The sequence below is a fragment of the Coenobita brevimanus genome, chromosome 95, assembly GCF_032717465.1.
Source record: "Coenobita brevimanus isolate Jiangsu-jjx chromosome 95, ASM3271746v2, whole genome shotgun sequence".
NCBI classification, from domain to species: Eukaryota; Metazoa; Arthropoda; class Malacostraca; order Decapoda; family Coenobitidae; genus Coenobita; species Coenobita brevimanus.
Genome location: NC_137048.1, coordinates 8,457,570 through 8,483,979, shown reverse-complemented (window position 1 = coordinate 8,483,979; position 26,410 = coordinate 8,457,570). Strand labels below are relative to the sequence as shown.

Genomic DNA, 26,410 nt, shown 5'->3' with positions numbered 1-26,410 from the left:
TCTTGCTGGAAGTTTGCTCTCATTCAGCCAGTCCCAAAGAAGGGTGACCATTCCCAACCCTCTATCATCCAACTGCCTTAACATCCTGTGTCTCAAAAGTTTTTGAGTCTATTCTTAACCCGTGGATTGTGCAATTACGTTTTTTATCCCACCCCGTGGTATGCAAAAAATTTAGAAAAAAAATTTTTTTTCTGCTTTTGTTTATTATAGTCTTGAAAATAAACACCCAGGTCATCACCTGGTAAAAAAAAAAAAAAAATCTCTGTCATTGCATAGGGCCATGCATAAGTTTACGTACTTGAGTTGAAAAAAAGGTTTTGTTTAGTATAAACTTGAAGATAAACGTCCAGGGTATCATCTGGTGAAAAGAAAAAAATCTCACTCTCTTCGCCTTTGTGCAGCACCATTCTTAAGTCTGTGTAGGGGTGGACTAGTTAACAGTGATGCACGGCCAGCACAGCCTGAGCTGTGACTAGCAACGTGACACTACCCAGCCTAAGTTGTGGCTCAGAATCCACTGGTTAACAGAAAAATTTTAAAGCATCTTACAACCCAGCCTGAGCTGTGGCTCACAATCCACAGGTTAACAGAAAAATTTTAAAGCATCTTTCCTATCACAACCTTCTTTCTGATCGTCAATATGGGTTCTGTCAGGGATGCTCCACTGGCGATCTTCTCACCTACTGTACATTTCAGATTCCCGGTCATCCTCCATTCAGGAATTTGGCAAAAGCTTTGCCATTGCACTTGACATCTCAAAGGCTTTTGATCGAGTCAGGCATAAATCTTTAATTTCCAAACTGCCCTCTTATAGTTTCTATCCTTCTATCTGGGCCTTCATCTATAGCTTCCTTTATGGTCATTTTATAGCTGCTGTTGTAGACAGCCACCATTCTTCTCCTAGATCTACCAACAGTGGTATTCCTCAGGGCTCTGTCCTATCACCAACTCTCTTTCTTTTATTCATCAATGACCTTCTAAGCTGTACATCTAACCCTATCCACTCACTCAAAGATAATTCCACCCTTCACCTTTCCATTCGGTTCCTGCAATGTCCATCTCAGCAGTTACTTCAACAAACAAGGGATGAGGCTATAGCAAACCTAATGTCTGACTTGGCTCGTATCTCTGACTAGAGTAAAAGTAATCTTGTTGTTTTTAACCCCTTAACCGTGGGGCGTCACTTTCGTGACGCTTGGGAGCAAGGGATCATACTGCGGGCGTCTCTTTTGTGATTCTGTGTTATTTTGAATTCACCCGGGCTTCCAAGTGGGGGCTTGTATCATCTGTCAGTACTGCCAATGTCCAACACTAGTCAGCACTCCTAATCTCATCTGTACTCCCATCCATTGTTGACAATTTAGCCATTTCTCCCCGTTCTTGACTCCCCTCCCTACCCCCCCTCCATTACCCTATCCTCTCGCCTGCCCAGCTGTGCTAAGCTAAGTAAATCTTCCCTGGAATTTTTCACTGATTTCATCCATTGAAATAAGCCCTATGCCCTATTCTTATACCAAATAATATATACAAGAAAGAAATAAGGTAAGTGAGAGTGCCATACACCTGGAATTGGCTAATTATCACCTGACAACACCTCACATGCACTCGTTTGCTAATTTTCGCTGTTTTTTTCCCCTTGAAATATGCCATATAATCTATTTTCGTAATAAATATACATATAAGGAGGGAAGGGAGAACCCTAAGTGATATTTACATTCACCTGGAACTACCTAATTTATAATGTATTGTCTAGATTTCCTGCCAATCATATCCCCTAAGTAGGTCTCTACCTGGGCCGGCCCTCCCTTATCAGTTCTCTCTCATCTTCCGAAGAGGAGGTACGTCTGTTCCTCTTGCTGACTTCAGGGCCTTTTTCACCCCCATGCCAAGGGCCCTGTGACCTTTACCCCCTACTAAACCTTGTGTGGAAAGAGGTAAAGGGCTGACAATTGATAAAAGAGTGACTACGATCTTTCTGTTGAGTAAAACAGTGCAAGTGGAATTGTAAATAATGTGTAAACAGCAAGTGAAAGTAATGAATGTAAATATACGTGAACAATGGAAAATAGTTTTATAAGTTACTTCAAGTGACAGTGCATAACACAGTGTAAATAAAATAGAAATGTAAATAACGTAAATAAAATAGAGAACGTAAATAGAAATGTAAATGAGTAGTATTATAAGAATACGAGTATATACCCTAGGAGTAATGAAAGTGAAAGTTTCACTCTAGCATGTCTGAATACTGTACTATGAGTTATGAGAGTGAAGATGAAAGTGACATTCACTCTCAATGCTAGTACAGTACACCCTCATAATCGACGTTTTTTTTTTATTGACGGATTTTATTATCGACGGGTTTTTTGTCTCCTGGGAGTTAAATTATTATTATTAAAAAAATAAAAAAATAAAGAATTGTATTGGCACCTCCTAGCAAGTTTGCGCGCCATCCTGCCAGGTGTCTCTGGCTGCTCGCGGCATGTTCCCGCCGACCCAACAAACAACAGCATCAGTACACGTTTGTCTGTTGTTCTCATATCGTGTTCGGCCACATCTATCGTGCTTTCGCGATCATCAAGGCTCCAAAGCGCCCTTGTAACACTCCAACTGGAAATAAGGCAGCTAAGAGAGCAAGGAAAGTACTTACCTTGGAAGTAAAGAATGAAATATTACAAAAACTTAGAAGTGGAATGAGCTATGCAGCGGTTGGTCGCGAGTATGGCATGAATGAGTCCAGTGTTCGTGGCATAAAACGGAGAGAAAAAGACATTAAAGATGCTCTGGCTTCGTGCACACCAGGATCGGCTAAAGTAATGATGCATGTGAGAGATGATGCCTTGGTGAAAATGGAAAAGGCACTGAATATTTGGATTGAGGACTTAAACCGTCGACACGTGCCGCTAGACTCCCAGTTCATCAGAAACAAAGCAAAACAACTCTATGCTCGGTTTGCTGGTGAAAGCAGTGGTGTTGGCGAAGATAATGGTGATGAAAGTGAGGCAGGTGAAAATAGTGATGATGGTGATGAAAGTAATGACGATGGTGATAGGCCTAGTAATGTTGGTGCTTCTAGGCAAAAGAAATTTGCAGCCAGCAAGGGCTGGTTCGAGAATTTTAAGAAAAGGTATGGCCTACATAACATTAGGATGACTGGTGTAACAGCTTCAGCAGATCAGATAGCAGGAGAATCGTACCCACGTGACTTTGCTGAACTTATAAGCGAGAAAGGGTACAGGCACGAACAAGTGTTTAATGCGGACGAAACACGCCTGTGGTGGAAGAAAATGCCTAAAAGAACGTACATTTCGAAGGAGAAAAGTGCGCCAGGCTTTAAAGCAGCAAAAGATTGTGTGTCTGTGCTGTTGTGTGGTAATGCAGAAGGACATAATAAAACCCATGCTCCTGTATCATTTGTTATAATGTTAAAGACGAGCTGGATTTTTTGTCAATAAAGGATATTTCTTGCAAAAGTTAGGCAGAGATTAAATATGAAATATACGAGCATAAGGAGAGTTGAATTTTCCTAAAAGAAGATCCTAGCGAAAGCTAGGCTAAGATTCATCTTTGATAGTATAAACTGCCATACAGTCGTGAAAATTTAGGTCTGGGAGAAATGGAATATCAAGAATGAAAGGAAGCTCTTGAGAATGAAAGTAAATAGGAGAGCGTGGTCTCTCTGGTATGAGCTAGCAGCACCGGCGTGTGTTGTGAAGATCGGTGCGAACAGCTGATCTAACGTAACACTTGCCTCACACTCTCAGTTATTGGAACGTATGAATGACCACCACTGCTGCTTTCGTTTTTTTTTTTTTTTACACACTCGGTTATGTAAACATATGGATGGCTACAACTGCTGGTTTCGCCTTTTATTTTTAGATGGAGTGAGGTGCAAGTGGAGAGAGAAGTGATGATACAGCAGCCATTACAAGTTGAGGTCCAGTGTACGACCACTATGCATTAACATCAGAGATTATGCTATTTTTTCCATAATTCTTTACTTAATATAAGTAGTTTTATTATGATATTCAGTTTTTCAATTGCCTAACTAATTTATTTCTAAGAAACACTAAAACTAAACTGCATATTACATACGAGTGATTGAAGGGATACTAAAATATATAAATAAAGGGTACCTGACCAGATGAAAATCGGTATCGACGGTTTTAGGCATCGACGGGTATCTTAGGTACCTAACCCCCGTCGATAATGAGGGTGTACTGTATACAGGACGAGAAAGTGAATGCTACGTATTTTACTGAAAGAAATTGAATCCCTACAGTGACAATAAACTAATACTACTGAAGGAAACTTATGGATAAAGACTGTAGATATATATAAGTGTTATATAGTAATAGAAATATAAAGTGTGAGAGGTTTTATGAATAATAAATGACAGAGTACCAAGAGCGAACTAGCGCAAGTGTGGCGGTCAGTCGCGCTCATAATTTTCATTGCTTTCACAGTGGTGTTATTTTTGGAGTATGGATCCCAAACTACTTGAAAATCATAGAGTAGTGTTTATAGTGTTAATATCTGGCTGTGGTAATCATATTACGAGTTGTCGGGAAGTGTAAAGTGGAGACTTCGTTACCCAAGTCCTACGGTAACCGACGAAGGCTCAACAAACATTCCAGGAGAAAGCTGAAGGTATGTGCCATAAGCATATGTAATTTTAATATTCTAGGACTAATAACTGATTTTTGGCAAATATTTTTTGAGAGTCTGTCGGAGCCTGAATAACCCTGCGGCACACGCAAAACATCGGTAAACATGCCCGCGGTGTAGGGGTTAATGCATCAAAGACTCAGTTCTTACACCTATCAACTCAACAAAATCTTCCACAGGAGAATCTGCTAAAGATTAATAATATCCAGCTCAATCCTGCATCATCCTGAAACATGCTTTGGGTTTCATTCTCTCAGGACTTATCTTGGAAAGATCATATTACCTCTGTTGTAAAATCTGTTTCCAAGAGATTAAGTGTGCTAAGCTGACTCCGTTCCTTCTTTACCCCTTCACAATTGTTGGCTTTATACATGGGTTTTATTCGCCCGTGTAGAGTACAGCTCTCATATGTTGGGCGGCTCCCCACATATGGCTCCTTTCAAAAGGGTGGAGTCAAAGGCTCTTCGTTTCATTAACTCTCCTCCTCTTACTGGCTCCCTTCAATCTCTTTCTCTTTGCCACACTGTTGTATCTATCTTTTTTCTATTGCTACTTCAATGGTCACTGCTCCTCTGAACTGTCTGCTTGCATCCCTCCACTTCTACAATGGGCTTGTAGCATCCGTCTAGCAACAAACTCTCCTCTCTTTTCTGCTCAAGTCTCTCATGCAAGAGTTAACCGTTACTCCCAGTCCTTCATTTATGCAACAAGTAAACTCTGGAACTGTCTCCTTCTGTCTGTATTTCGTACTTCCTATGATCTCCAGTCTTTCACATGAAGTGTGTTCAGGCATCTCGAAACTGATGGAGCTTGAATTTGGCTCTCTTTTGTATTGTTTTTGGAAGGAATAGTTTGCGGGCTCCTAAACTTTGGTTCCTTCTTCCTTGCACTAAAAAAAAAAAAAAAAAAAAAAAAAAAAAAAAAAAACTTGCCTTAACTTCCGTAATGTACCTGTATAGCTACATGAAAATGAGACGGTTTATGCTGTATATTATTATTTACATACTAAAATAATTTTTTTCAAAGTGTCTGCTAAGCATTATCAAGAAATTTCAGTTAAAGCAATATAGCTGAAACCCAATCCTCTTCTCACAAAAGCACCATATAATATTTTTTGTGATACCAGTCTTTTCTTAGCAATTACACTATTACACATGTAAACACAAGTTATTCTTGTATTACATCTGGAATCTGCTGAGAAATACAGTACTGTCATTATCCTTAGGTTAACCCCTACGCGCCGACTGACGTGTATAGCCATCACGATTTTGGGTGCAGAGCAATGCCGGTTGACTTGTATAGCCGCAAGCATCTTCCCGCCACCCTTTGAACTTATCCTTACTCATTGATGGGACCATCTGAAGACGTGGGGATACTTTCACTTGAAAGAGGAAGAGTTGATGAGTCTTAAGTACAGTAACCCCTCCAATATCCGGATCAATAGAGCCATCGGTAGGTTCGGATATTGGTTTCGTCCGGATATTGGGCCCCAGCCTATGGACTTGTACTTATGGACCCTAACTCAGAGAAACACCTATACAACTCCCTCCGGACATGCATAGCACCTATTTAACACCCAAATCACACCAATAAGGCACATAAATGACTGAAATAAATGCAAAAGAAACATAAAATGTGGGTTTAGAAGTATGTTCATACATTAATAAACATTCTGGTACTTATGGACTCTAACCGAACCTAACCTAACCGAATTCTGAAAAACACATTCCTACTGCACATGCATGAGGTAAGTATAGTATGGAAAGAAGTACAGTATGACACTTTCTGGTAAGTATAGTATGGAAAAAAGTACAATATGAAACATTCTGGTAAATATAGTATGGAAAATAGTACAACATGAAACATTCTGGCTACTTACAGCAAGTCCCTGGCCACCTCGATGAATAACCGCCTCCTCTCGGACTCTGACAGTAAGAACGATTTCCTGAAGCACTTGCACTACACTCTTCCTGAAGTCTTGCACTGAACTTAGTCACTAACACACAGAAGTCCGTTCTTTTCACAGTGTTCACTTTAGTCCAAATAATGTTCCATTTTACTTTAAGTGTTGCACATTAACTTTTCCCCAGTTTTTTTAATTTTCCGAAGCCAAAACAAAGAAGGTTAGTTACGTTAAATTTCTTTTCTACTGAGTCTTTTCTCCCAACTTGAAAACCTTAACACAACACACAGTTTTTTTCACTGCACAACACTCAAAATTCCCGTGTGGTCTAGTGGAGAAGTTCTTGCTGTTTATTCACTGTCAGAGCCCGAGAGTATCACTGGCAGGTGTCCAAGGGGTGCATCGGTGGGTCGTGGTGATGGCGTACCGACTACAGAAGACTCTGAAGACAGCCACAAACTCACGTCGAGCGGTGACTCCACTGTAGCTGATGTGCTGGGCTGTGGCTCGGGGCATGAGGGCCTGCCTTGGGGAGGCAACGGAGTGGAACCAGGGCTTGGCACAGCGGGGGTCACAGGCCTGAAAAAACTGTCAATCGTTGACTGACGCAAGGACCGACGATTCTGGCGATTGATGATGCGCTGCCGGAAAGCACGCACTTCCTCCACGAGTTCCAAGGGCCCCATCTCCCTGTCGCAGTCCGGGTGTTCCAGATAGACTAGGACGAACTCTAGATGTTCCTGGAGTGCGCTCAGCTTGGGGATGGCTGGAGTAATGTCCTGCTGAGCGAAGTCTGCATCATCATCGCCTTCGTCGTCGGAATCTTCAAGTTCGGGACTGACACCAGCAACCGAAGACGCGATCTCGATATCAGACAACGTCTGATACCCAGGATCGCCCTCGTCGTCGTCTAACCACTCACGAACATCGTCCACATCAACATCGTCGCCGTGCGTACATAGCCGTGCATGGAAGTCATCCACGTCAAACCCTAGGAAATCGTACTCCACATCTGTTCCGAGAAGCAGACGAGACCAACCATTTTCAAGAGTTTTCACAGGGACTTCCTTCCATGCACTAGCCCAGTTGTACAGCGCAGACTTGATGTTGTAGCGGCGAAGGTTTTCCAAAGTCCGCTTGCCTCTAGTGTCACGTCCTTCCCTGTGCTCGTCCTCGTCCTCGAGAACAACCATCACCTCGTCCAGGAACTTCCGACAGTACAGGCGCTTTGTTGCCACGATCACTCCTTGGTCCATGGGTTGAATGAGAGCAGTCGTATTAGGTGGCAGAAACATGCACCTAATACGGCCATTTTCAGCAACCAAGTCCTTGTCGCACGGGTGGGCAGGTGCACTGTCGAGGAGAAGGAGAGCCTTTACCTGGTCACGAGGAATTCCCAGTGTCTTCGTCTGGTAATGTATGACCTCCTTGACGGAGTGATGGTGAAACCAGTCTTTGAAAATCACAGCTGTGAAACATGCTTTCAAAGAATGGTACCATACGACAGGAAGGACATCCATCACCCCACGAAGGCACCGAGGATGCTTTGCACGGCCAACAATAACGGGCTTAAGCCGGTGCATGCCGTTAGCATTGGCACAACACAAAGCAGATATCCGTTCCTTAGAAAGCTTGCGGCCAGGTACACGCTTCTCCTTCTCATCGGCTAGTGTGTTCGTTGGCACCGAGCGATAGAATAGGCCAGTTTCGTCAGTGTTATAGACTTGACCGAGAGTGAGGCCCTCCCTGTCGATCAAGCCTTTCACCTTGTGCCGAAACTCGTCCACTCCATCCTCGTTAGTGTCCAATGCTTCGCCATGTGCTTTACGGTTAGTAAGGCCATGTCGTAACTTGAACGCGAAGAGCCAACCCTCGGATGCCTTGAAGTCAAGGGCATCGTGAAGCCTTGCAAACTTCTCAGCAGCAGCCTTCAGCTCCGTTCCACGTACCATCACACCAGCTGCACGTTGCTGTCGATACCAAATCAACGTGGAGCGGTCGATCTCTGCATACTTGGGGGTAAACATAACCTTCCTCTCCACGTTGCATTTGCTTCTCGACGAGAAGTCAGCCGTGTACTGCATGAGCTTGTCTCGGGAACGCTTGATATCGAACAAAGTCGACCGGGCCAGGTTGAACTCGCGGAGAATGCGTGAGGAAGACCAACCCGCATCAACCTTCTCCAATATCTCCCGTTTCTTCTCCAGAGTCAACACCACTCTCTTCCTTTTCCCAGGAGGCGGGGCCATCATCACACACACTAAGAGTAGGGCAGAGAGCAGCAGGAGGCCTTGCAGCAAGTACGGCACCACCACAAAAGCGAGCACGTGGGCAGCCATGGCGAACAGCGTAAGTCTTGTCGCGGTGAGAGACAGGCGGGAAGTGGGGAGGATGCAGCGGCGCTCTATCGGACGTCGGAGGAATGACGAACCAAAACAATGCTCTCACACGGCGCGCGCGGCAAGTTCAAATTACGGACAGCAAAAAATCGATTTTTTTTTCCAATTTTTTTGGATTTTCGGACCATTTTGGGAATGTTTGATCCCAGGACGATAAGGTCCGGGTAGTGGGGATGTTCGGTTATTGGGCGTCCGGATATTAGAGTGATTACTGTATCTTTAATTTTTTCTTTAGCTGTTATAGTCTGGCAGATATTAGGGTCTGAAGTAAGGGTATTTTTTTCCAAAATCACGAAATCCCCCATAGGAAGGAGCATGTGACATCAGAAACCCCCCAACGTGTAGGGGTTAAGCTACTCACAATTACGGTATGAAATATGTAAATAATGTACAGTATCTAGTTTAGTTAAATTTCCACAACTGAACACTCATTGCATAATTAAGAAAGTTACTGATTATTCCTAATTATTACCATAAATTTTAATAAATTCCCAAAATTTCCATGAAATGTTTCCAGACTCAAAATTTCTGGTAACTATGCAACCCTAGTAAGCACTATGTTTAAAACAAACAAAATTAATCACTAGAGGAAGAAGAAGGGTACTGTAATGGAGTGCATAAAATCCTGCTTTGCCTAGAAGGCAAGTGGGGTACCTCTCTTGGCTCCCTGGCAACACCACTCCTTCACAGCACGTAGAGGATGAATTTGAATTTTGGCCAGGAGAATGACTTGTTTGTTACATTTCATTTATCACACCCATCTCTTGCCAAGGGGTACCCACAATGGAGCAATGTGTTGAAGATGAGAATGATGATGATGATGACAATGATGATAAAGAGGCAAAATCTTAAACATAGGACACAAATTACATTAACTGTACCTTCAGCTTGTGGAGAATCCTTGCGGTCATGGCGGCTGCGTTTGTCTGCCTGGTCCAGGTAAGAGAACGATGGCCTGAGTGCTAACACAGATGAGATGGGTGTGAGGTGAAGACCAGACTCAGCAACAACACCCAAGGCATACCGGCTGACATCACTCACAGCGCAACTCGATGTCAACACCAACTTATCCATCACTGAGCTACAACGCAAACATACGATGTACAGATTCAGCTGTGAGAGGTTAAACACATAAACAGTATATGGCTACAACCACAGTGAGTTCCTTTAAACATCATGTTTCAAAATGGATGACAGAGCTACTCAGTGTCATGCCCAGATTATCCATCAAAGGGAAAAAATTATTAAAATACTGTAAACAAACAAATAAGTAACAAGTGTGTGGCTCAATATGCAATGAGAAAACAAAAGTGACAATAGCATTAAACATCAATATCAGTCTATCCATCACGAAGCCACAACACAAAAGCATAAAAACTGTGAAATAACCCCTTGTTGTAACTTGCTTTTATCTGCTTTCCTTTCTGCTATTCTACTTTGCAGAAAGTCAGTTGAATGTTCGTCTACTAGAACTTGACACTCCTAAAATTCCTCCAGTAAAGATACAAACTAGATACATAAAATTCATCCTAGACAATTAACCAACCAGCAAATGCTCCAGGTTCAGATGGAATTCCTCAAATCACTTTGAAAAAGTGTTCTCCAGGACTTGCTCCTGTTCTAGTTAAATTATTAAGACTATGCATACATACTACTTTATCCCCAAATTCTTGGAAAAAAGCTAATACCCACCGAATTCCAAAGAAAGGAAGTTCCTCTGATACTCTGATTTCAGACCAATATCTATCACATCTTCTCTTGGTAAAGTACAGTATATGAGATTGTAATTAATAAGAACACTGTTAAACACCTTGAATCCAAAAACTTAATGACAAACAGTTTGGTTTTCAAAACAAAAGATCCACTGTTGATATACTCAATTTCTTGACTCATACCATCCATTAGTCAACTGACCAACAAGAAACCCAAGCAGTAACCACTGATATCTCTAACGCTTTTGACAGAGTGTGGTACAGTCGTCAGCACAAATTCGCTGCAAGCCTGCTCGTGTGATGTGGTTGTTTTGTCTGGCAACAGTGTATAGGAACTAGTTGCCACACAGGCTTTTATACGCTTTAAAGACGTGTTTGTAAGAAATAGTGCTATAGATCGCCCAGAATGCAATAGTCTTTTTATCTGATTAGCATAAAAATGAGCAAAAGACAACAGAAGAATGTTGTAGAGTGATAAAACTTCTGCTCTCTCCCTCATACACACCCCATGTCCCTCCCCACCCTACCTCAACCCCGCCCCCCATGCTCCTTCATTTCCACTCCCCTCTCTCCGCACCCTGTCTACCTTAACCACGGTGCAGATCTATGTAATGAACTGCACTCTTCTCCATTTCTTGTCTATTCCTGTAACCGCTAAAATCCTTACATTCGAGAGTATCTTGCCATGCCTCAGTCTTTTTCACCCACTCTTTACTCCAAACATGATGGGTTCTGATCCTGCTTCATGAATCAGTGAACAGTATGAGGATTGGAACATTTTCCTTGGAACGAGAGAGAGAGAGAGAGAGAGAGAGAGAGAGAGAGGAAGTACGAGGAATGGGCACAAATGTTTGTTTAATTTCGCCTACAGAAATAATAGCCACCAATTCCCAGGCTCACTAAACACACACACACACACACACACAGTAAGGAATACATCACAAGAACGAGACCTCAAACGTTTCTGTATCTAGCGGCTGTTGGTAGTGACAAGGGGTGGAGAAAAGAATGACAACTGGAATAAAAAGAGAGGAAATCAGACGGGGAGGGTGAGCAAGGGATTAGAACAGGAAGGAATATTGGTAATTAGCCTTGGATACATTATATTAAAGCTTTTCGAGCAATTGAGAACAGGACAGTATTGGTTTAGTACACAGTCATGAGAGAATTGTGATGCACCAGTCGGGTTAGTGCCGTGGATAAATGAATGTAGAGATAGTGGGGAGAGGAGAAAGTGAGAGGCATGAACGTGAGTGGGGAGCAGGAGGGAGAAGGAGGGGTGGGGGGACATCAGGAGGAGAAAGGAGGAGAGAGAGGAAGGGAGTTTAGACACAGTTATGAGGAATGTCAGAGTATTACGCTCGTACGTCGTTTCATAACATTCTGTCAACTCTTGCACTTTTTCTATGCTAATTAAATACGGTATACATAATATTGTGCTCTAGCCAGCCTCTAGTACCACTTTTCAAAAACACGTCATTAAAGTGTATAAAAGTCTACGTGGCAACTAGTTCCCTTACACTGTTGCCAGACAAAAGGACTCACATCACACGAGCAGACTTGCAGCGAATTTATGCTGACGACTGTACCATTCCCTGCTGTCCAAACTCCCTCGCTACGGCCTATCATCCTTTCTTCCACTGATTTCCTCATATCTCTGCAACAGAAAGATAAAAGTAAAGCAGATGTATATTCCAATTTCCACCCAATTAATGCCAGCATGCCACGAGGATCAGTTCTGCCATGTGTCTACTTGGGAAATACCATGTGCTGCTGATCGAGCGAAAAAAGGCTCGGCCAAGTAGACACAGATTAGCTAACCAACCAAAACATTCATGAAGGCAGAGGCCCTGATGCTGGCTGCTGGTCAAGCACTGACTGTAGAAGGTATCAACGATCCCAGATCTTGTTGGTGCACTTGCTGAGAGAAATGAAGCTTTGGAAAGGGAATATGAACAACCACAACCACGACGTCCGGCCAGGGTCGAAAATTAGATGGAAAGTATCGTCCAAACTTACAGTGACCAAGCGTTCCAATCACAATTTTGCATGCAATGGGCTACTGTTGTGGTAGGTGGGGGCACTCATCATCCAATCACTCAATGTAGTGCAGCTCTCGAGTGTCTGTCCTGTCCTCTCGTCCATCCTTCTTTCCTTCCATCTTCTTCTATCTTTCTTTCCTTCATTCTTTCCTCGTCCTTCTGCCGACAGGTGACTTTACACACCCTCTTCTGTCTTTCATTCCTTCATTCTTTCCTCTTTCTTCTGCCTATGGGTGACTCCACACTGAGTGACAGGCCAAATGGTTTCCTGTACACCAGGAAACTATTTACTATGCTGGGTGGTAACCATATAACCAAATTTTGGCGCCTGGTGGTTTAGTGGGTAATTATTGCGCTCCAATCGGATTGAGCCGGTGAAGGTTTATATCCAAGAGATGGTTGGGGTTTATTGATCACATAATGCCACTCAGGGATGAGTGAGGCTGGTCACTCTCATCTTAAACGTCAGGACCAACTGCCTAGCCCCGGTCTCCTACGCTCCTCATGGGGCAACGTAGGATTGGATGATGGATGAATATTAAAAGCACACTGGTTGTTTTGTAGGGAAGCAGTCTTTTATTTTTAAGTGAATTGGCTCACTGAAACTCTATTTCCAGTAGATAGATTACTGCACAGTTGAAGCACTTCCAGTATGTAGTTTAGGTGGTCGCCATCTCTGTTTAAAAACAGGGGAGCATGTCGACCGATCCACCTCATTCTTTCGCTCTCTAGGCCCGGCAGGCAGAAAAAACTTGCATGCCAAGCAAATCTGTCTACCAGCAGAGCACTCTATGATACCCAGGGGCACCCAGCCAAGTAGACACAGGGCTGGCTCAAACCCTATTCCTAATTCATACTACTGATCTATCAACCATAATCCTATTCACTCGCAAGCAGATGACTCTACACTTCACAATTCCTTCACACTTAAACACTTATTCATGAAGTCTGATACTGTATCTCTTAACTCTCAACTCAGTACAGCAATCTCCATAAATCACGATTTATCTAAGATCACTGAACAGGGGCAAAATAGCTTTGGCTCATTTAACCCTTTAACCGCGGGTGTCATCCCAGAATGACATTCCAAAAACTGGACCAAACCGCGGGTGTCATTCTCGAATGTTTGTGAGTATTTTGAATACCGCGCGTTTTTTCTGTGCGCCAACTGTTTCAAGGGAGAGTAGCTATTAAGATCTTTCACTCCAGCCGACCCCCACCTCCCTCCTCCCACCCCACCGCGGGAGAGGCCAGTCGGGGCAAAACAATGCCCGCGGTTAAAGGGTTAATGCCATGAAAACAAAATATAAACAATTTACTAATAGACAGATACTGCCAGATTCATATATTACCTTCAATGCAACCAATAGTCCCACTTCTAAACGTACTAAAATTTTCAGTGTTTCACTTAAATATACCCTCAGTTGAACCTCTCATATGAGATCAATTGCTAAAGCTGCTTCAAAGGAACTTGGATTATTGTACAGAATCCATAACTTCTTCACTGACCAGCAGTTAGCTATAACTTATGAGAGTCATGTGTGCTATCAACTCAATATTGCTCACCCCTGTGAAAAGGATGCATAGAGGCTGCACTAAAACACCTATAAAAAATTCGGAACAAAGCTATAAGAATAATAACTGCAATTACAAATGAACTGCCTCCTGTACAAATAAGAAGGAATGATGCTTCCCTTGCATTATTTTAGATACAGTACAATACTCTTATGGCAAACGCTCAAACAAAGTTGCAACCGTTGTGCCACCTCTTCATGCCTTCCCCCAAGCTAAACAGGCATCTGGTGGCAATAATGAGTGGACTGTCACAATGCCATATTGCAGAAGCACTCATGAGAGAACTGTCAAACTGTCACATTGCTGAACTGCCAATCAGAACTCTCTTATCCCAAAAACTGCTTCTCTTTGGAACTCAATTCACCAGAATAGCTTCCCACGAAACTTCAACCTACAACAGTTTAAGTCCATCTGTTGCAGATTTTTTATGAATGAAGGACACCTGTAATCTGATGTATGAATTATTTTTTATTTAATTTGCTTTTCCTTGCTCTCGTCATCTTCTGAAAAAATAAATTAATAAATTAATAAATAAAATAAATAAGTATATAATAGTGCAAAATCTGTCAAACTTGTAATGGCACATATAAAGCTATCAAGCTGGTCTCTCCCAGTTTACAGCGCCAGTGGCTGGGAACCAATTGCGATATACTGTACTGGAATGCATCTCCAACTTATCATGAGGACTGCCTGAATTGTTAAAAGTAAATAAAGGTCATACAAAAATCTGAATTCACAGGTCACAATAGTGCTATTCAAGGATTATCTATCACTAAGTTATAAAACAAAGGCATTTAAACACTCTACATTCAGTCCTCACTTAACTAAACTCTACAATGGGCACAGCCAAAATGCAACTTTAGATCAAATAACTTTAAGTGAAACAGGTTTCTGGTTCATGATTGAATATTTATCACAATATAAATAAATATATAAATAAATAAATGTCTGACTGCAAAACAACTTATAATAAACTAAGAGCAATTCTAAGTTAAGAAAAGTGCCAATTCACCAGCAACTTCATCATGAAACAACTATAACCCTTAAACTGTCACACCTACAAGTTCAAGTAATTTCACTGAAAATACACGAACACAAGACAATGTAAGGACGTAAGAAAATGTACTGGAAAGAGGTAAAGAGAGTAAGACAGGGTGTCAAAGAAGTTAGCTGGGGAGTGAAAGATAAAAATGGTAGATTACTAGCGGAGAAGGGAGAAAAAGTGACCAAATGGAGAGAACACTTTTAGGAATTGTTGAACATAAAGAATGAAAGTAATGCAAGTACTGTATAAGTGGTTGGGGAATGGATGGGAGGAGGAGGGATGCGAGAAGAGAGGAAGAAATCAGTAGGACGGAAGTTGTGGAAGCACTGAAGAAAGTTAAAATGGGGAAGGCCCATGGAATTCATGGAGTGTGTGGTGAAATGCTGAAGCATGGGGGACAGAGAGTAATTGAATGAATGTGGATGATGTGCAGATTGGCCTGGAAGGAAGGTAGTGTCCCAGAGGACTGGAAGGAAGGTATAATTATTCCCCTGTACAAAGGAAAAAGGAGCAGATGGGGGATATAGAAGGTGTGTGCAAGATATTCACAGAACAAATATATGCAGCATGTGATGTAGTGTGTTGGGTGAAGAGAAGACGGAAGGGGATGCAAGGAACAGCGTGGTGGAATGAAGAGGTGAGAGAGGCTGTGGCACAAAAGAAGAAAGCATACAATGAATGAATGAGAAATAGGGGCGTAGAAGAAGTTGCGAGGCGGAAGAGAAAGTTATATGTAGAAAGGAAGAGAGAGGTGAAAAGATTAGTAAGAGAGAGTAAGAAGAGAGTGGATGAGGAATTTGGAAGGAATTTGAGTGTGAAGTGGAAGGAATGTAAGAAAATGTTCTGGAAAGAGGTGAAGAGAAGAAAACAGGGTGGCAGCAAAGTTAGTACGGGAGTGAAAGATGAAAATGGTAGATTACTAGTGGAGAAGGAAGAAAAAGTGAGTAGATGCAGAGAACACTTTAAGGATTTGTTGGACATTGAGGATGGAAGTAATGCGAGTATAAGTGGCTGGGGAATGGCTGGGAGGAGGAGGGAGGTGAGAGGACAGGAAGAAATCAGTAGGATAGAAGTTGTGGAAGCAATGAAGAATGTTAAATTGGGGAAAGCCCCAGGAAATGATGGAGTGAGTGGTGCAAGGCTGAAGCATGAGGGAGAGATAGTAGCAGAATGGATGTGGAAGATGTGCAGATTGGCCTGGGAGGAAGGTACAGTCCCCGAGGATTGGAAGTCAGGTATAATTATTCACACGTACAAAGGGAAAGGGGAAAAAGAATTGTGTGGTAATCATAGGGGCAGTTGTCTTATTAGTGTAATAGGAAAAGTGTATGGTAGGATACTTATTGACAGAGTTAGGGAAAAAACAAAGGAATTAGTTGGAGAAGAACAGGGAGGCTTCAGGATGGAATGAGGTTGTGTAGATCAGATATTCATTCTTAGATCTTTAGTCGAAAAGTTTCTGGAGAAGGGAAAGAAGTTGTATGTGGCTTTCATGGATTTGGAGAAAGCATGTGACAGGGTGGATAGACAAGGATTGTGGAGAGTATTAAGAATATATGGAGTAGATGGGAAGTTGTTGAATGCTGTGAAGAGTATGTATGATGGTGCTCAGGCTGCAGTGCGTGTGGATGGTGAACTGAGTGAATTTTTCTCTTTGAAGGTTGGGTTGAAACAGGGATGTATCATGTCTCCATGGTCATTCAATCTGTACATGGATGGGGTAATAAAAGAGATACAAGGTAGGGCAGTGGATGCTGGAGTGGTCCTAGTGAGAGAGGGTAGTGTTTGGAAACTCCCTGTACTGTTGTGTGCAGATGATACTGTGTTCTTAAGTGAAAACAAAGGGGAGCTGCAAGGTTTGGTGAACGAGTTTGGGAGAGTGTGTAAGAAACGGAACCTAACAGTGAATGTAGGGAAGAGTAAAGTGATGGTCTTTGCGAGAGGGGAAGTCAGTGAATGTACAGCGAGGTTGGATGGTGAGGAAATGGAAAATGTGAGAACATTTAAGTACTTGGGGAGTGTGATGAGTAAGGATGGCAGTTTGGAGGTGAAGTGCTTGAAAGGGTACATTCATTCATTCATTGCCAGATGCCATGTATCCCAGACGGGGTGGCCAAGGGCTTAGAGTTAATTGTTTTACAGGGAGGGGCACTAATCCTCCACCAACCCCACTTGACACATAGGGATGCCAACAGCATCTGGTGTTCCCATGAGGTCACCCATCCAAGTACTAACCAGACCCAACGTTGCACTTCCATGCTCACTTCCCTGTTTCTTATCACTGCTTTCAAGGAACCAGCAACTTTTCTTCCTTTTTGTAACCTTTCAAGCAACGCTGAAAGGGTACAAAAAGGAAGAAAAGTTGCTGGTTCCTTGAAAGCAGTGATAAGAAACAGGGAAGTGAGCATGGAAGTGAAAAAGTTACTACGTGACAGTATCGTGATACCAACTCTAACGTATGGAAGTGAAGCTTGGACGTTGTTGGAAGGACACAAGTCAAGAGTGAGAGCAGCGAAAATGAGTTATTTAAGAAGAGCCTGTGGGGTCACATGGAGACAGGCTGACCAATGAGGATATAAAGGAGCATTGTGGTGTGGATGTGGATGTGATAGGAAGCAATAGGAGGAACACACTGAGGTGGTTTGGCTATGTGGAGAGGATGGAGGGTGAGAGACTGATGAGGAGAGTGTATGTGAGTGAGGTGGAGGGGGGGAAAGGGAGGGGGAGGCCAAGGATGAGATGGAGGGATGGAGTGGAGAGGTATATGAGAGAGGGGGGTGTGAGTTGGGAGAGGGGCAGTGAAATGGCTGGGGAGAGGGCAACGTGGAGGCGATTTGTTTGTGGCCACCCCATAAAGGATTAAGGCGTCTGGCAATAGACAGATAGACAAAGGAAAAGGGGAAAAAGTAGTGTGTGGTAATCATAGGGGAATTTGCCTTCTTAGTGTAATACGAAAAGTATATGGTAGGATACTTATTGATAGAGTTAGGGAAATAACAGAGGAATTAATTGGAGAACAAGGAGGTTTTATGAAGGGAAGAGGTCGTGTAGATTAGATATTCATTCTTAGATCTTTAGTGGAAAAGTTTCAAGAGAAGGGAAAGAAGTTGCATCCAGTCTTCATGGATTTGGAGAAAGCATATGACAGGGTGGATTGACAAGGATTGTGAAAAGTATTCAGAATATATGGAATAGATGGGAAGTTGTTGAAGGCCGTGAAGAGTATGTATGAGGGTGCTAAGGCTGCAGTGCGTGTGGATAGTGAACTGAGTGAATTTTTCTATTTGAAGGTTGTATTGAAACAAGGATGTGTCATGTCTCCATTGCTGTTCAATCTGTATATGGATGGGGTTATAAAAGAGATACTAGGTAGGGTAGTGGATGTTTAAGCAGCCCCAGAGAGAGAGGGCAGTGTTTGGAAACTACCAGTATTGTTGTTTGCAGATGATACTGTGTTGTTAAAAGAAGACGAAGGTGAGCTGCAAAACTTGGTGGATGAATTTGGGTGAGTGTGTAAGAAATGGAATCTAAAGGTGAATGTAGGAAAGAGTAAAGTGATGCTCTTTGAAAGAAGTGAAGTCAGTGAATCTACAGTGAGGTTGGATGAGGAAGATATGGAAAATGTGAGTGCGTTTAAGTACTTGGGCAGTGTGATAAGTAAGGATGGAACTTTAGAGGGTGAAGTGCCTGAAAGGGCACAACAGGGAAGAAAAGATGTTGATTCCTTGAAAGCAGTGATAAGAAACACAAAGGTGAACATGGAAGTGAAAAAGATACTACTTGACAGTATTATGATACCATCCATCCATCCATCATCCAATCCTACATTGCCCCAAGAGGGGTGTAGGAGTCCGGGGCTAGGCAGTTGGTCTCGACATTTAAGATGAGAGTGACCAGCCTCACTCATCCCTGAGTGGCATTACATGAGCAATCAACCCCAACCACCCCTTGGATATAAACCTTCACAGGTTCAATCAAACTGAAGCGCAATAATTACCCACTAAACCACCAGGTGCCAAAATCTGGCTATATGGTTACCACCCAGCATGGTAAATGGTTTCCTGGTGTACAGGAAACCATTTGGCTTGTCACTCAGTGTAGAGTCACCCACAGGCAGAAGGAAAAGGAAAGAATGAAGGAAAGAAATGATACCAACTCTAACATATGGAAGTGAAGCTTGGACCTTGTTGGAGGGACAGTAAGTCAATAGTGAGAGCAGTGGAAATGTGTGTGGATGAGAGAATGAGAAGATATGTACTGGAAGCGAGAGTATACACAGGTAGGGAGAGTGGACTTTCTGACCACGACTTGGTGATGGTGAAATTCAAGGTGCAAATGCAATGGATAAATAGGAGAGAAAGGCAGGAAAAAGTATTGTAGTCCATATAGTGATGGTAGAAATGTTGCAAGAGGATGAAAAAATGGCAAAATATACTTGGGAAGTGGAGGAGCATCTGGGTAAACATGGTTTGGAACAGATGGGGAAGGTGGAAAATGTGTGTAGCATAATCACAGAAAAAATATCTGCAGCACGTGAGATGGTGTGTGGAGTGAAGAGAAAACGAAAGGGGGTGCAAGGAACAGCATGGTGGGATAAAGAGGTGAGACAAGCTGTGGCACAAGAGAAGAAAGCATATAGTAAGTGGATGGGAAGCAGAGGCAAGGAGGAAGTTGAGAGATAAAATAAATAGTTATATGCTGAGAAGAGAAAGGTGAAGAGATTAGTAAGAGAGAGTATGAAAAGAGTGGATGAGAAATTTGGAAGGAATCTGAGTGTAAAGTGGAGGGAACGTGAGAAAATGTTCAGGAAGGAGGTAAAGACAGTTAGACAAGGTGATAAAGAAGGTAGTAGGGAAGTGAAATTTAAAAATGACAGATTGCTATTACAGAACTGAGAAAAAGTAAGCAGATGGATAGAACACTTTAAGGAACTGTTAAACATAGAGACTAAAAACAGTGCAAGTATATGTGGCTACGGAATGGCTGGGAGAAAGAGCGAGATGAAGGGGAGGAAGGGGTCAGTAGGATGGTAGTAGTGGAAGCAACGAAGAAAGTCAAAATGGGGAAAGCCCCAGGAATTGATGGAGTGGATGGTGAAATACTGAAGCATGGGAGAGAGAGAGAGAGAGAGAGAGAGTAGTAGAATGGATATGGAAGATGTGCAGATTGGCCTGGGAGGAAGGCAGAGTCTGGGAGGATTGGAGGTCCATCCATCCATCATCCAATCCTACGTTGCCCCATGAGGAGCATAGGAGCCAGGGGCTAGGCAAGTTGGTCCTGACATTTAAGATGAGAGTGACCAGTCTCACTCATCCCTGAGTGGCATTATGTGAGCAATAAACCCCAACCAACTCTTGGATATAAACCTTCGCCAGCTCAATCCAACTGGAGCACCATAATTACCCACTAAACCACTAGGTGCCAAAATCTGGTTATATGGTTACCACCCAGTGTAGTAAGTGGTTTCCTGGTGTACAGCAAACCATTAGGCTTGTCACTCAGTGTACAGTCACCCACAGGCAGAAGGAAGAGGAAAGAACGAAGGAAAGAAAGACTGAAGGAGTGTAAAGTCACCCATGGGCAGAAGGAAGAGGAAAGAACGAACAAGAGAAAGATAGAAGAGGATACAAGGAAAGAAGGATAGAGGAGAGGAAAGGGTAGACACCCACGAGCAACACTACATTGAGTGAGTGGATGGTGAGCGGATTGGAAGTATGGAATAATAATTCCCCTGTATGAAGGAAAAGGGGAAAAGAAATGTGTGGAAATCATAGAGGCATTTGTCTTCTTAGTGTAATAAGAAAAGTACGGTATATGACTGAGTTAAGGAAACAACAGAGAGATTAGCTGGAGAAGAATAGGGAGCTTTTAGGAAAGGATGAAGTTGTATAGATCCAATATTCATCCTAAGGTCTCTGGTGGAAAAGTTTCTAAAGAAGTGAATGAGGTTGCATACAGCCTTCATGGATCTGGAAAAGGTATATGACAAAGTGGACAAACAAGAAATAAGCATATATGGAGTAAACGAAAAGCTGTTGAATGCTGTGATGGATATGTATGAGGGTATTAAGCCTGCAGTGCGTGTGGATGGTGAACTGAGTGAATTTTTCTATCTCAATGTTGGATTGAAACAGAGATGTGTTATGTCTCCATGGTTGTTCAACCTGTATATGGATAGGATTATAAAAGAAATACTGTAAAAGGCTGGGTGGTGGATATTGGAGCAGCCCAAATGTGAGAGGAAAGCATTTGGAAACTCTGTGTTCTGTTTGCAGATGATACTCTACTGTTAAGTGAAGGTGAAGGGAACTGCAAGACTTGGTGAATGAGTTTGGGAGAGTGTGTAAGAAGTAAAATCTAAGTGTGAATATAGGGAGGAGCAAAGTTGTGGTCTTCGAGAGAAATTAAGTCACTGAATTCACAGTGAGGTTGGATAATGAGGAAATGGAAAATGTGAATGCATTTAAAAACTTGGGTAGTGATGAGTATGGATGGAAGTTTTAATGGAAGAAGTGGATGAAAGAATAAAACAAGGAAGAAAAGCTGTTGGTTCTTTGAAAGCTGTGATGAAGAATAGGGAAGTAGGCATGGAAGTAAAAAAGTCACAGGATGATAGCAGTGATACCAACTCTAATATAGGGAAGTGAAGGTTGAACCCTGTTGGAAGAACAAAAGTCAAGAGTGAGAGCAGTGGAAATGAGATATATGAGGAACATGTGGAGTTGTATGGAGAGAGAGGCTGACAAATGTGGAATAGAAGGACTGTTATGATGTGGATGTGGACGTGATGGTGTCAAAAGAAATACAACGAGGTGGTTTTACCACGAGGATAGGATGGAGAGCGAGAAACTAATGGGAAGAGTGTATGTGAGAGAAGTGGAGGGGGCAAAGAGGGAGGGGGAGATTGAGGATGAGATGGAGGGATGGAGTGGAGAGGTATATAAGAGAGAGGGGTATGAGCTGGGGAGAGGGCATCAAAATGGCAAGGGACAGGGCAACATGGAGGTGAACTGACTGTGGCCACCCCTTACAGGACTGAGGTGTCTGGTTATATAGATAGATAGATAGACAGAACTTCGTTATTGTGCACCTGAGCTGGTTTCTGCCAACAAAAAATGTGCAAAATCTGTGGTTTCTGAGCTGGGAGCAAAGTAGTGAATTGGAAGGGGAAAGGGCAACATGGAGGCAATTTGTTTGTGGCCACCCCTTACGGGATTAAGGCATCTGGCAATAGACAGATAGATTCTGATGGCTCCGAGGGATTCAAAGATAAGAGAAAATTCAGTACTTGTGGAAGTACACAAGAAATTTGCATCTCTGCCCTCCTATCACTTGCCAAGTACACAAGCCACGCAGGCAATTTTGGCCCCTATATAGCTGTCAGAAGGGTCATGAACTGTACTTTTGTTTTTCCCTCCTCCTCCTCCTCCTCCTCTCTCTCTCTCTCCTTTCCTGCTCCTTTTACTTCCATTCCTCTCTCTTACTCACATCTGAGTCACATCCAAAAGTTCTAAAACAATAAGAGAAAATTCAGTAAAGAGGAAGTACACAAGAGTTACCACAGCATCTCTCTCCCTCTCTCTCTATTGCTCCTCTTGTTACTTCTATCCCTCTCTCATATTCATTTCTGACTCACACTCATATGTTATAAAAGAAAGCAGTTACAGAAAAGCAATTATCAGAGGAAATACATAAAAAAACTGCATCCCTCATCCAACTGCTGACAGATTTTCACCTAACCACAAGCAGGTAATTTTGGCCTCCGACTGGCAGAAGAATGGTTTTGCTCTCTCTCTCTCTCTCCTCCCAATACTTCTATGCATGTCTCATATTCATTTCTGGGTCATATACAATGGATTTAAAAGAAAGCAATGAGAAAAAACTAGGTAAAACAGGAACTACACAAGAAAACTGCATTCCTTGTAGCACCAGTCGAGAAGGGTGGTACTCCCAGGGTGGATGGAAAGCTGATGACTGGGAGAGCTGGAGCTCCCGTTTCATCAGCACTCGGGTCTAGTTCCTGACCATCCCCCTTTGCTGAACTCTTTCGATGTTTCAGTAACACAGAGAGTAGGCCAGCATGCCATCCAATACAAGTTTCTCTGACTGTCAACACCAAAAAACATACACAGTACACACCACATTTCTTTTTCAAAATTAAAAAAGAAAAATGGTATCCAATAATCAAGCCTCAGAGTCGGAGGGAGGGGGGGGGGACCATAAATGCCCTCACCTTTCGCCCCTCTCCCAGTGGCGACTCAATGAGCTGCCTGGAACCACTGTCTGACTCTTTTCTTCTTTATTTCTGCAACATTTGCAGCCTTTCCTCTTTCTCTCTGTTGAGCACCACCTCTCCTCCTCTAAACCTCACTTTCTCTTCTTAACTGAGACTCAGCTGTCTGAGGCAACTGACAGTAAACCCATTTCTGTTTCCTCCTACTTTCTCTATACTCATTTCAAAGACAAATGTGGCTGTTGCATATATGTACACAACGACTTATCTTGCTCTCATGTTCCTGAACTTGATTCTTCTGAATTCCCAACTCTCTGGCTTCAGCGCTCCTGTCTTTCTCTGACTAAATATATCTGCGCTGTTTAATTATCCTCTAAATCTACTGACTATGAAAAATTCTTTGACTATCTTACTTCTATGATGGAACACATTCTATCCATTTCTCCTTTCTCTGAAAAATCCATTCTAGCAGATTTCAATATTCACCACCACCTTTGGCTCTCCTCTCCTTTCACTGACCTACCTGGTGAACAGGCCTACATCTTTTCTATCCTTAACCCATAGCATCCCAGGCATTTTTGCAATTTTATACCCACCCAATCCCGGACCAAAAACGGAAAAATATTTTATTGCAAAAAACAATCCAAAAGGACATATAAGTCAAGGAAAAGCAAAATATGTACTCCTTATAGGAGACATTAGACAGGATGGCCATCCGTCGTGTTTTTGACCCAGTTTCCCAAGCCATGAGTGATGTTTTCCCGCCCAGCTGGGAGGGATGAAAGAGAACAGACGAGGAGAATTGGGGACTCCCCATTCTCAATATCCTCTTCCACTGGCTCATATTCCTCCCCAGAAGAGTCATCCAGGTCTTCCTATTCTGAAGAATCACTAAATGAAGGGACAGAAAGGTCCATATGATCATTTCAACAACCTCCTATAGCCCAATGAGGTGGAAAAGTGGCGTGATTTTTGCAGCATTCTGACGCTATGATGGACAGTGGCACACTGATGTTACCCACTCATGCAGAACCATACTCATTGCTACAAATGCTTGGGCACAGTATTGCCAATACGTTAACCTACTCTATCTATCTATCTATCTATCTATAGCCCGACGCCCTAATCCCGCAAAGGGTGGCCGCAGACAAAACGCCTCCAAGTCACTCTGTCACCCACCATTTGACTCCCCTCCCCCCAACTCACCCCCCCCTCCCTCATATACCTCTCAACTCCATCCCTCCACCTCATCCTCGGTCTACCCCTCCCTCTCCCTCCCTCCACCTCACCTACATACACCCTCTTAGTCAGTCTTTCATTCTCCATCCTCTCCACATGTCCAAACCACCTCAGTGTATTTCTCCTAATCTTTTCAACCACATCCACATCTACCCCACAACGTTCCTTCACTTCTTCATTCGTCAACCTGTCCCTCCATGTCACTCCACATGCTCCTCTCAAGTAACTCATTTCCACTGCTCTCACTCTTGACTTGTTCCCCTCTTGCAAGGTCCACGCCTCGCTTCCATACGTCAGGGTAGGGATCACAATACCATCATGCAGTGACTTCTTAACTTCCATACTCACCTCCCTATTTCTCATCACTGCTTTCAGTGTGCCAACAACCTTCCTTCCCTGCTGTACCCTTTCACGTACTTCATCCCCCAAAGTTCCATCCTTACTCATCACACTACCCAAGTACTTGAATGCACTCACATTCTCCATATCCTCACCATCCAACCTCACTGCACACTCTGTGACTTCATTCCTCTCAAACACCATAACTTTACTTTTGTTTACATTAACTTTCAGCTTCCTCCTCCTACACACTGTCCCAAATTCATTCACCAAACCTTGCAACTCCCATTCATCTTCACTCAACAATACTGTATCATCAGCAAATAGCAACACCGGAAGCTTCCAAAACTCACCCTCATTCATTAGGGCCACCCCCACATCCACTGCCCTACCTTGTACCTCCTTTACGACCCCATCCATATATATATTAAACAGCCATGGAGACATTACGCACCCCTGTTTCAGTCCCACATTGAGATCAAAGAACTCACTCAGCTCACCATCCACTCGCACCGTAGCCCTAGCTCCCTCGTACATACTCTTCACAGCACTCAACAATTTCCCCTCCACTCCATATATTCTTAATACCTTCCACATACCTTTCCTATCTATTCTGTCATAAGCTTTCTCCAAGTCCATGAAGGCAGCGTACACTTTCCTTCCCTTCTCTAGATACTTCTCCACTAAACATCTTAGAACAAATATCTGATCTACACACCCTTTTCCCTTCCTAAATCCCCCTTGTTCTTCTCCAACTAGCTCCTCTGTCATATGCCTAACCCTATCAATGAGTATTCTACCATATATTTTACCAGTCACACTAAGAAGGCAAATACCCCTATGGTTACCACATACTTCTCTCTCCCCTTTTCCTTTGTACAGAGGAACAATTATACCTGATTTCCAGTCCTCTGGAACCCTTCCCTCTTCCCAAGCCAATCTACACAACTTCCATATCCACTCCACAACAATCTCACCCCATACCTAAGCATTTCACCACACACTCCATCAATTCCTGGGGCCTTTCCCAGCTTAATCTTCTTCATCGCTTCCACTACTTCCGACCTACTGATCTCTTCCTCCCTCCTCTCATCTCTTCTTCTCCCAGCCATTCCCCAACCACTTATACTCACACTGCTCTCACTCTCTACATTCAACAAATCCTCAAAGTACTCGCCAGCACAAAATTAGCTAGATTGAAGCAGTTTGAGTCATGCTACAGCGCTCGAATTTAGCTGTCGGCACCATCAAGTCGCTG

The 26,410-nt window shown here is 42.9% G+C and overlaps 1 protein-coding gene across 2 annotated transcripts in view; it reads right to left on the bottom strand.

Annotated features, from left to right (window-relative positions):
• The window catches only part of Polr3E (RNA polymerase III subunit E), a 187,686-nt gene that overhangs the window by 109,076 nt on the left and 52,200 nt on the right, over nucleotides 1-26,410 (bottom strand). For both annotated transcript variants that reach the window (XM_080282857.1, XM_080282858.1), the window contains exon 4: nucleotides 9,849-10,048. In XM_080282857.1, coding sequence (XP_080138983.1) covers nucleotides 9,849-10,048 — 200 coding nt within the window. The remainder of the gene's footprint in view (nucleotides 1-9,848; nucleotides 10,049-26,410) is intronic.